The sequence below is a fragment of the Chlorocebus sabaeus genome, chromosome 16, assembly GCF_047675955.1.
Source record: "Chlorocebus sabaeus isolate Y175 chromosome 16, mChlSab1.0.hap1, whole genome shotgun sequence".
In the NCBI taxonomy this organism is placed as follows: Eukaryota; Metazoa; Chordata; class Mammalia; order Primates; family Cercopithecidae; genus Chlorocebus; species Chlorocebus sabaeus.
In genome coordinates, this window is record NC_132919.1 from 41,558,847 (window position 1) to 41,571,269 (window position 12,423).

Below are 12,423 nucleotides of genomic sequence, written 5' to 3' on the forward strand. Positions count from 1 at the left end.
AAACAGTTGATGCTATTTCTGTCTTTCTCTCTCTCCACCATTTCTTCCCTAAAATGTTCCTACCTGGCCTATCTGCCTCTAGCTTTACTTTCTTATGCATCCCTCGCAGAGCAATTGGATCAACACTTTAAAAATGCAAATATGTCATCCTCTAATTACAACCCTTCAATGGCTTCAATTCAACCCTGCAATGCCCTCACTTCAACCCTGCAATGCCCATGATGAAATTCAAGCTCCAATACCAGGCAAATATGACACTCTGTGATTTGACTTCTGTCCATCTCTCTAGCCTCAGCTCTTGTCACTTTCCTTCCTGAAAGCTATGCTCCAGCCTGAACTCACTCAAATATGCCATGTGCGCCTCTGGGTCTTTTGCACATGCTGTTTTTAGCCTACAGCAATCTTACCCTCCTCCTTCTCTTAGCTAACTCTTACTTATTTTCAGATTCCATCTTGTCACTTCTTCCAGAAAGACTGCCACTTTCCCTAGTCTCTGTTAGCTCCTAGGTTACATACTGCAGTTATTTATTCCTGTAAGACCACATGCTTTTCTTACATAACTTCTCATACTGCATTGCAATGTGTTAAATATCTTTTTGGTTTTTTCTTGGAGACAGGGTCTCAATCTGTCACCCAGGCTGGAGTGCAGTGGTACAATCACGGCTTACTGTAGCCTCCGCCTGCTGGGTTCAAGTGATCCTCCTGCCTCAGCCTCCTGATCAGCTAGGACCACAGGTACATGCCACTATGCTCAGCTATTTTTATTTTTTGTAAAAGTGGAGTATCACTATGTTGCCCAGGCTAGTCTCCTTGCCTCAAGCAATCCTCCCATCTTGGCCTCTCAAAGTGCTGGGATTACAGGCATGAGCCACTGTGCCCAGACTGGTTTAAATACCTTTCTTCACCCTAGACTGTAAATGTAGAGCAAGGGATTTATCACTGTACCTCCAGTATCGAGGACAATGACTATTTTGTAGGTATGTAAATACAGTTTATTTTATTTCTATATAATTAAAAGTAATTTGTATTTTTATATAAATAAAATGTCAGACAATAAAGGTCTTTATTTTATGTGCTTGTATGCTTTACTCTACCAATACTATCAAAGGCAAGAAAAATAAAATATGATAAAGTAACACTCTTTTTTTTTTTTTTTTTTTTTTTTTTGAGACGGAGTCTCGCTCTGTCACCCAGGCTGGAGTGCAGAGGCGCAGATCTCTGCTCACTGCAAGGTCCGCCTCCCGGGTTCACACCATTCTCCTGCCTCAGCCTCCAGAGTAGCTGGGACTACAGGCGCCCACCACCACGCCCGGCTAATTTTTTTTTGTATTTTTAGTAGAGACGGGGTTTCACCATGTTAGCCAAGATGGTCTCGATCTCCTGACCTTGTGAACCGCCTGCCTCGGCCTCCCAAAGTGCTGGGATTACAGGTGCGAGCCACCGCGCCCGGCCGTAACACTCTTTTTAACAGAAAATGTTGTTCTTGCTTCTACGCCATGGCTACCTAGAGACTTTGAGCTAAACATTATGCCTAACGGCAACATGTTTCCTTGACTAATGTATAATCAGCCTCCTTACTCCCTGCTCATTGTCTCCTTTCCCAAGCTGTTTATGATCTCTTTTTATTTATTTTATCAGTTCTAGGTTGCTATGAATTAATGTCTTTGTTGTTGCTATTAACCATTACAGATTCTTTTTGGAATCAAGCAAGGAATATACATAAGACTGCCATATCATAACGTTAGAGATGCTCTCGCAATAAGCAATCATTAATATTCTACTTTTACTATTTACACATTTTTATTTTGGTATGTAAGAGAGATACCCCCCAAAAGTAATCTGAATTAAACTTTCCATTTAAACTTCCTCTGTGTCTTTGAGTCAGGCACTGTATTAGATAACTGTAAATTATTTATCATGTATGAATGGAGGCCATTCATCCTAATAAACAGATTCTGGATTTACATAAATCTGGGTTCACATCTTGATTACATGTGTATTTAGGCATTAAATGAGAGAATTTGGGCAAATTACTTCTTTCAAAATAGTTTTCTTTTCTGTATAATGTAAATATATAATACATGCCTTATAGAACTGTGGAGAGAATTTAGAGGGACAATGTATACAGAGCACGTAGCAACGTGCCTGGCACACAAATAAATACTCTATGTATGCTGGCAAAATATATTAACAGAAAGTTTAGCACTTCTGTTTAAAACGTCTTCATAATCCAGAGACCACCTAAAATTTTAAAAAATAAAAAGTGTTAATAGCTTACCTCAACTTTTTTATTCAAATCTTTACATTCTTGCACTAAACAATCTTTGGTTCCATAGAATAAGTAAACCGCCTATGAAAAATGGACAGAAAACATAATATTAAAACAGTCTAACCCTGTAAACATTAAGAAAAAAATACACTGTATCAAAGCTCCCTTCAAGAATGTTGAAACGCATTTTCCTTACGGTAGACTAGATGCTGATGAAAAGAAGGGCAACCAAAAGGGATACTTTTGGTGTGCACCCTCTGGCCCTATCCAATACCTCCATTCTAGTAATTTCAAAGGGTAAAACTGGAATCCACTAGGAGCAGCAATGGAAATCTATAATTAAAACACAATGTAAAAATGCCTTTAATATATTACAGATACTTTTGGCATCATTTGTTATTTTACATTTTATTCTCTTAAGCTATTAATAGTTTAAAAGTTCTAGGTGAACTGTGGTTACTCATCCTTCTTTTTTGGAAGATGACAATACAGGCCATTTCATTTAAGTTTAATTAGCCTCTTTCTCAGGGGAAATGTGGGATAGAAGTGATTTTTTTTTTCTTTTTCTTTTTTTTTTTTTTGAGATGGAGTCTCGCTCTGTCACCAGGCTGGAGTGCAGTTGTGCGATCTCGGTCCACTGCAACCTCTACCTCCCGAGTTCAAGCGATTCTCCTGCCTCAGTCTTCCAAGGAGCTGGGACTACAGGCGTGCGCCACCACAGCTAGCTAATTTTTGTATTTTTAGTAGAGACGGGGTTTTACCATGTTGGCCAGGATGGTCTTGATCTCCTGACCTCGTGATCTGCCCACCTTGGCCTCTCGAAGTGCTGGGATTACAGGCACGAGTCACCATGCCCAACCTACAAGTGATTTGTTTCTAAACGGTGTTTTCTCCCAATTTATCAAAAAAGTTGTATTTTATAAAGAAAAATATTCGAGTTAGAAAATTCCACTTTTTCCTAGTACCTCAGATTACTTAAGAATAGTAATGCATATTAATCTAACAAACATTTTCTAATCACTTTCGAATACAGAAAGGTTGATATAAAGACTGAGATGAGTTAATTATCAATTGTATAAATAGTAATATGTATTACCTTAGTAACTATATTAATAAAAGGGAACTATTTTAAAACCTGAAATATTTGTAAAACAGAACCAGGAATACAACTGCTTTGCATTTATTTTTGATATCCTGTTGGTCAATCACCAAACGTTATTTAAAAAATTCCTAAGCAAAACTCCATCAAAGGAATCAACTGTACTAGAAACCAGATATGACCTTAGTTCAAAGCTGTGGCAAACAAGCTGCTCTTTTCTTTATCTCATCTGCCTTCTGGAGGTTTTTCAAACCAATGAAATCTACTGTTCCATTAATGACCTCACCAAAAATTTAGTCTGCCTAAAATTTCCTTCCAATTTTAGCTGCTGTTTAAGATAAACTATCATATATTCCATTTAGTTGCCATCTAAGCAAAATATGCTATAAAACACCCCAAATTTGAATTTAAAAAAATTGTTAGAATTATGTTATACTTTGATAAAGCTGTTTTGTTTTTTGAGATGGAGCTCCATTCTGTTGCCCAGGCTGGAGTGCAATGGTATGATCTCAGTTCACTGCAACCTTTGCCTCCTGGTTTCAAGAGATTCTCCTACCTCAGCCTCCCGAGTAGCTGAGATTACAGACATCTGCCACCACGCCCGGTTAAATTTGTATTTTTAGTAGAGACAGGGTTTCACCACGTTGGCCAGGCAGGTCTTGAACTCCTAACCTCAAGTGATCCACCTGCCTCTGCCTCCCAAAGTGCTAAGATTACAGGCGTGAGCCACTGTGCCCGGCCTGCTAAAGTACATTTAAAGATCTAATTTAACAAAAAGATCTAATTTGACAATCCTACACAAAACAGAGCAGGTAAAAAGTTAGTTAAATCTGAATCTAAGAGTGCTAAATATAATTGAACTATTGATTTTTACTGTACCTTCGGTGATAAGCAGGAAATGTTATTTTATCCAACACACCTTATTAAGAATTCTGCTAGAAAACAGAGATGGTGCCTTCTCACGATGAGCATGAAAATTGAGAGCCATGAGAGCATCAGGTCCAACAGAAAAATAGTTGTTCATTGTGAATTCCTGTGAGAAAGGGTAAGAATAAGCAACAGACTATGATTCCACCTAAGCCTGAGTCATAATTAAACGTCAATCTTAGTCTTTGTGTTCTTTTGAAAAGGGAGATGCTTTCTGTATTTACTTTTCACATGGCTATTTTATACTGTCCGGTGACGTTACCAGAAATAAAGCTTCCATTTAAGGCTGATAACTACAGATGTGAATCTCATCTTCCATTTCTGTTTTATATGCTGCACCTCAGACCTTACCATCTAGAATGGCTCTACTTGATGCTTCCAGGCTTTTCATGCCTGTGTTCCCATTACATTTGCTCTTTAATTACAGCCTCCAAGCTCTCAGCTTCTTAGTCCCAACCCAGGCTACTGGTCTCACCTTAATTTATCTTACTTCCCAATGTGGCCTGGATTCCAAGGTCAATCATTTCAACGACTGTACTCAACACCATCCTTTGTTCCAGCACTCTCTTGACCTCTTCTCAATTTAGCTTTGTTTTTTTTGAGACAGAGTCTCGGACTGTCGCCGGGCTGGAATGCAGTGGCGCGACCTCAGCTCTCTGCAACCTCTGCCTCCCGGGTTCAAGCGATTCTCCTGCCTCAGCCTCCCGAGTAGCTGGAATTACAGGTGCCTGCCACCATGCCGGGCTAATTTTTTTGTATTTTTAGTAGAGATGGCGTTTCACCATGTTGGCCAGGCTGGTCTCGAGCTCCTCACCTCATGATTCGCCCACCTCAGCCTCCCATACTGCTGGGATTACAGGCGTGAGCCACCGCGCCCGGCCAGCCTTACTTGTTAATCTTCTCTAAATCAAACTGTTTTCTCTGCTCTATTTCCAGGTTGCTGGACATTGCTGGTAAGAATCTTATAATTAGGATCCTGTTACAAAGTTATTTCTAAGGATGGCTGGACACAATTGCTAATAGGACACAGTAACCCTTTCGATGACCCCTTTCTTGTATTCCCTAGTGGTTTATTTCAAAATTTACAACTCTCTTCAAGTCCCTGGTAACTAGTTCCCTTGCCTTCATTATGTTCAGATGATCTTGATTCTTGCCTCACTGAAAAAAATGAGATCCTCAGGTATGAAAGGTATGAATTCTCATGCTTGCTTTCTGCCATCTAAACATTCTGACTTTACTCAAGTGTATGACTTTACTCAAGTGTACCTTTCTCCTCCAAATCAAAGATGCTCTTCCTCCTTTTGATGGTTAAGTCTAAATTTGGTCGCTTGTTCTTTTTATCCTTTTCTCATTCATCTCTTATGGAACTAAATGTCCCTTCACTGCCAAAATATAATTTTCAATCCTAGTTGTTCTTTTAAACAAAACCCATAAACATCTTATTTTAAATAAAATACGTCAATGTACATTAATGTGCCTTTATTTTTTAACTGAAATTTTTTTCTAGTTTTCTAGGCGTCCTTTTTTTTTTTTTATTTTTTTATTTTTTTTGAGACGGAGTCTTGCTCTGTAGCCCGGGCTGGACTGCAGTGGCCGGATCTCAGCTCACTGCAAGCCCCGCCTCCCGGGTTTACGCCATTCTCCTGCCTCAGCCTCCGGAGTAGCTGGGACTACAGGCGCCCGCCACCTCGCCCGGCTAGTTTTTTGTATTTTTAGTAGAGACGGGGTTTCACCGTGTTAGCCAGGATGGTCTCGATCTCCTGACCTCGTGATCCGCCCATCTCGGCCTCCCAAAGTGCTGGGATTACAGGCTTGAGCCACCGCACCCGGCCTCTAGGCGTCCTTTATTCAGACACTAAGAGTGGGGTAATATAAGCTTCATGAGGGCAAGGCCTTCATCACTGAAACTCCAGCACCTAGGACAGTGCCTGGCACCAGATGGGCACAAAATACTTGCCTGAATGTATAGATAAATGAAGTTCCTTCTTGTATTTGATTGTTTGGATGTTCTTCTATAGAGGTAAGCAGAGCCTACTTGATTGTAGTGTATTTATTTTTGACAGCAAATGGCTGAAGAACATGTCTTTTTATTTGAATCATCTAACTGGTGTGAAACTTTGTCCATCTTTCTTTGGAAGAATGATCTCTGATAAATATTTCTAAATACTCAGCTCCGCTTTATTACTGAATAGTAATACATCCTGGTATGAATGAGAAATACATCTTTTTTTTTTTCTGCATATCCATCACCTCAAATATTTATCATTTATTTGTGGTGAGAACATTTTAAATCCTCTCTTTTAGGCTCACACTTATAATCCCAGCACTCGGGGAGGCTGGGGTGGGTGGACTGCTTGAGCTCAGGAGTTTGAGCCAGCCCGGGCAACACAGACAAATCTTGTCTCTATTGAAAATAATAAAAATAAAATTGGCTGGGTGTGGTGGCATGTGCCTGTAGTCCCAGTTAATAATGAGGCTAAGATGGGAAGATCACTTGAGCCCAAGAGGTCTAGGCTGCAGTGAGCTGTGATCGCGCCACTGCACTTCAACTTGGCAATGGAGTGAGACCGTCTCAAAAAACCCCAAAAAAACAAAAACACAAAAAACCTCTCTTTTAGCAATTTGAAAATGTACATTAACTATAGTCACCAAGCTGTGCAACAGCAGAACTTATTCTTCCTATCTAACTAAAACTTTTTACCTGTTAAACAATGTCTCCCCTTTCTTCATCTACTCTCCTACCTTCTACAGCCTCTGGTAACCATCATTCTACTCTTGACTTTGAGTTTGATTTTTTAGATTCCACATATAAGTGACATCATACAATATTTGTCTTTCTGGGCCTTGTTTATTTATTTAACATAATGTCCCCTGGGTTCAGCTATGTTGCCGAGAATGACAGATTTTCCTCCTTTTTTTTTTTTAAAGTCTGAATAGTTTTCCGTTGTGTATATATGGCATATTTAAAAAAAACATTCGGCCGGGTGCGGTGGCTCAAGCCTGTAATCCCAGCACTTTGGGAGGCCGAGACGGGCGGATCACGAGGTCAGGAGATCGAGACCATCCTGGCTAATACAGTGAAACCCCGTCTCTACTAAAAAATACAAAAAAATAGCCGGGTGAGGTGGCGGGCGCCTGTAGTCCCAGCTATAGGGAGGCTGAGGCAGGAGAATGGCACAAACCCGGGAGACGGAGCTTGCAGTGAGCTGCGATCCGGCCACTGCACTCCAGCCTGGGCGAAAGCGCGAGACTCCCTCTCAAAAAAAAAAAAAAAAAAAACAAACAAAAAAAACATTCATTTACTGATGGGCACTTAGGTTATTTCTGCATCTTGGCTATTATACATAACGCTGCAATGAACATGGCAGCATGGACATCTGTTTGATATACTGATTTCAATTCCTTTGGGTATGTATCTATAAATGGGATTGCTGGAATAAATGGTAATTCTAGTTTTAGTTTTTTTTTTTTTTTTTTTTTTTTTTTTTTTTTGAGACGGAGTCTTGCTCTGTGCCCCAGGCTGGAGTGCAGTGGCGCGATCTCGGCTCACTGCAAACTCCGCCCCCCCGGGTTCCTGCCATTCTCCTGCCTCAGCCTCCCGAGTCGCTGGGACTACAGGCGCCCGCCACCTCGCCCGGCTAATTTTTCTTGTATTTTTAGTAGAGACGGGGTTTCACCATGTTAGCCAGGATGGTCTCGATCTCCTGACCTCGTGATCCGCCCGTCTCGGCCTCCCAAAGTGCTGGGATTACAGGCTTGAGCCACCGCGCCCGGCCTCTAGTTTTAGTTTTTTGAGAAACCTCCGTATTGTTTCCCAAAATGGTTGTACTACTTTGCAATACCAATAGTGTATAAGGATTCTCTCTTCTCCACATCCTTGCCAACATTTGTTATTACTGACCAATGAGATAGGATAGGAAAGCCCAAAATAAATACACATATTGATGGCCAGTTGATTTCTGACAAAGGTGCCGAGAACATACAATAGGGAAAGGAGAGTCTCATCAATAAATGGTACTGGGAAAGCTGGGTATCTACATGCAGAACAATGAAAATCAACCCTTATCTTACCCATTATAAAGAATCAACTCAAAATGGATTAAAGACTTAAATGTACAACCTGAAACTATAAAAGTACTAAAAGAAAATGTAAGAAAAAAGCTTCATGACATTGGCTTGGGCAGTTATTTGGTTTGATATGACCTCAAAAGCACAGGCAATAAAAGTAAACATAGACAAAAGGGATTGCATCACACTAAAAAGATTCTACACAGCAAAGGAAAACAAGAGTGAAGAGGCAACCCACAGCTTGGGAGAAAATATCTGTAAATCATACACTCGATTAGGAATTAATCTCCAAAATGTAGAAGGAACTCAAGCTACTCAGTAACAACCAATAATCTTATTAAAAAATGGGCAAAAGGACTTGAAGAGACATTTCTCAAAAGACATAAAAATGGCCAACAGATACAGGTTCAGCACCCCTAATACGAACATCTGAAATCTGAAATGTCCCCAAATCTGACCCTTTTTGAACACTGACATGACACTCAGAGGAAACGCTCATCGGAGCATTTTGGATTTCAGCTTTTCAGATTAGAAATGCTCAACGGGTACATATTCTGCACATATTCCAAAATCCAAAAAAATCAGAAATCTGAAATACTTCTGGTCACAACCTTTTTTTGCATAAGGGATATTCAACCTGCATATGGAAAAATGCTAAACATTTCTAATCATCAGAGAATTGCAAATGGAAACCACAATGAGCTATCACCTTGTACCTATTAGATTGGCTTCTATCAAAAAGAGAAACACATCTTTAATGCTGGCATTTCAGGCACTATGATAACTGACAAATACTTCTGAGCACAGCAACCATTTTAAAGGATCTCCAATACTTTCTCTTTTTTTTTATGTTTAATTTTTTTTAATAAATCAAAGCAATCCACTTTAATAAGCTATATAGTTCTACAAGGCTTCAAAGGAAACACTACAGTTATCTGTCTACTCCTCATTCATAATTCCTGTTCCCACAGCTCTTTCCATAGTTCTTTCTTCTGCTATTTATCTCTATATTTCTAAATAACATAATCAGATTATTTCTTGATTTTTTTTTTTTTTTGAGACGGAGTCTTGCTCTGTTGCCCAGGCTGGAGTAGAGTGGCGCGATCTTGGCTTGCTGCACCCTCTGCCTCCCAGATTTAAGCAATTCTCCTGCCTCAGCCTCCCGAGTAGCTGGGATTACAGGCACCCACGACCACGCCCAGCTAATTTTTGTATTTTTAGTAAAGATGGGGTTTCACCATGTTGGCCAGACTGGTCTCAAACTCCTGACCTCATGATCTGCCCGCCTCAGTCTCCCAGAGTGCTGGGATTACAGGCATGAGCCACCGCACCTGGCCAATTCGTGATTTTTAAATTTTAAATATTACTTATTCTTTTTCTCTTTCTTTAGAGATGGGGGCCTCATCTGCACTCTGTCACCCAGGCTGGAGTGCAGTGGCGTGATGATAGCTCACTGCAGCCTTGAACTCTTGGACTCAAGCAATCTTCTGGCCTCAGCCTCCTGAGTTGCTGGGACTATAGGCGTGTGCCCCCATGTCCAGTTCCTTTGCTTTTTGTTGCATTTTCTGAGTGGTGTCTTCAATTGTACTTTCCAATCTGATACTGAATTTTAGTTTGTCAGAGCCTTTTTTGAGGTGTGTGTTTCTGAATGTTCCTTTTATAGAACCCTGTTCTATAAATATTTTCATTTTTCTCTGAGAACATTAGTCCCACTCCCTGACTTCCTTCAGCTTCCTGGACTGTGTTTCCTATAATTTTTTCTTCTTATTTGGGGCTCTCTCATGATAGAGGCTTTCCTTAAATGCCTGCTTGTGCTTCCAATCCTTGGCTGTATATGTTCATATTTTAAGAGTAAGGCATAAAAGGCAAACTGAACTTTGCATTCAAAAGCAGGTCTTGCTAGGGCATAAGCTTCATTATAGGACTACAGTGCAAAAATCTGGTCCTTTTGCTAGGGGACACCCAAATATTGGTAGTTGTTAATTTTTTCCTTGGGCAAGGTAGCTTCCCAGAGAGACATACTCTCTGCCACTATTCTTGAAGTTGAGTGGATGAAAAGGGCCAGTGATCTCACTTTGCACTAAATCTGTTTGTAGTATGGCATTAGCTGGCTAGAGTCTTTCTAGTTTAAACGTTCCAGAGTAAACCTCCAATCTACTACCTGAGTTGAGGAGGGTAGTAAATGACCACGTGAAGCTGGGGAAAGGGAACAAACAGTTTCTTTGGCTCACTCCTTCTATTTTCAGACCCACTCTATACTACTGCTCTCTGAGTGATGTAGTGACTTGAATTCCTAAGCCTTTGCTTGGTTCTGCTCAATAAACTGGTTTCTTTCTTGGTTTTCTGCAGTGTAGGCACTTTTGAGCTTTTTTCAATTATGCGAACCTTCCTAGTTTTGGCTTCTGAAGACTGCTGTGATCTCTTTCTCCTTAAGGTTTTGTGCCTTCTCAAAGATCTATACAAGATCTGTATCCCCATTTTAGAGGGATTTTAGTGGCAAGGAGACAGAGAAGCAAAGAAACATGCATGAGTTCCCCAAATGCTCTTCTTTAAAGTCTGCTTTAATTTTGCTGTTTATCACCCACCTACTGTAATTCTCTTTCTCTGTTTTCTCCTTATTTACTTACTACACTCTTTAGTTTCCCTTAGTGGCCTCTCTTAATCTGTGTCACCTAAATCTATCTATTTTCAAGATGTAGTTTGTGGCTGGACACAGTGGCTCATGCCTGATCCCAATACTTCAGAAGGCTGAGGAGGGAGGACTGCTTGAGCCTAGGAGTTCGAGATCAGCCTGGACAATATAGGGAGACCCTCTCTCTACAAAAAAGAAACAAAAACAAAAACCATCTGGGCATGGTGGCACACGCTGATGGTCCCAGCTACTTGGGAGGCTGAGGTGGGAGGATCGCTTGGTCCCAGAGGTCGAGGCTGCAGTGAGCTGTCATCACAATACCGCACTCCAGCTTGAGTGACAGACCGAGACCTTGTCTCCAAAACAAAAGAAAGAAAAAAAAAGATGTAGTTCTTGACCTTCTTTTCTTTTCTCGCTCCCCATATTCTCAGCATTTAAACAATTATCAGAAATAAAGTTTCAGTTCAAAGGTTGATAACTAGGGGCATAAATCCCACAACTTGGGCTACTCCCCTGCCCCCACCCCAGTTTATTTTACTTTCTAACCCAGTCTAGATTCCTCAATCTGCATCTCTAGCTCTGTCTTTATTCCTGAGCAATAAGCCTAAACTTCCAACTTCTTGTTCAACACTTCAAAAACTTTTAGATTGATATGCTCAATTCTATCTCATTTTCTTCCCACCCAAACCTGAAACTTAGTATTTTTCTTATAGTCATTTCCATATATCCAGTTATAAAAACTAGAAATCTAGTAGTAATACGTATTTTCTCTCTTCCCTTTCTATTAATCAGTTGTTAAGTACTGATTAATTCTACCTCTAAAATGTCTTTGCATTGTCCTCATCCTAATTCTACCTAGTACAGGCTTCTAAGCTATTTTCACATTATCTCCAAAGTATCTTTTAAAAATACAGATCTGCTCTCTCTGTATTATTTGCTACTTGCTAACCATGCTTTGCACTGCCTGGAAAGTCCTTCGCTTTTTTAAGGACCAACTCCCATATCACTTCCTCTGAATCTTCTCAGCCACATCAGCTAGGCAGAACAGGTGCACTCCCATAACACATTTACAGTCCAGCTTGTGAGTTAAGCATATAAGCTTCTGTTCTGTTCCACAGCCAGCTCCCTTGAGATAAGCACCAGGTCTATGTATCCCACCACAGAGTGCCGTATCTTGAGCAATGAAGCTGAAACTACTTGCAACTGAGGCACTAACAACATACCTTGGGTTTTCTTAAGTTGTAGTATCCTTTATTTGTTACTTGAACTTTCCATCTAAAAAACAGAAGTTAAAAAAAACACTTTTTACAATAAACCCTGTACTCTGGATGTTTGGATAAATGAAGGTTTTCTATTAAAATACCATCTAAAAAAGTAACCACACGTATGATAAGCATGCAAATTTAGGGATAAGTACTCAGTGTAACT

At 40.2% G+C, this 12,423-nt stretch overlaps 1 protein-coding gene across 9 annotated transcripts in view; it reads right to left on the reverse strand.

Moving 5' to 3' along the window:
- The window catches only part of DGKE (diacylglycerol kinase epsilon), a 42,365-nt gene that overhangs the window by 14,593 nt on the left and 15,349 nt on the right, over nt 1–12,423 (reverse strand). For all 9 annotated transcript variants that reach the window (XR_012088812.1, XR_012088811.1, XR_005238744.2 and 6 more), the window contains exons 7-9: nt 12,219–12,270; nt 4,288–4,401; nt 2,279–2,350 (exon numbers count right to left, since the gene is read on the reverse strand). Coding sequence is in view for 6 of the 9 variants with exons in the window: in XM_008011380.3 (XP_008009571.1) it covers nt 2,279–2,350; nt 4,288–4,401; nt 12,219–12,270 (238 nt within the window). In the remaining 3 variants the exon portion in view is untranslated. The remainder of the gene's footprint in view (nt 1–2,278; nt 2,351–4,287; nt 4,402–12,218; nt 12,271–12,423) is intronic.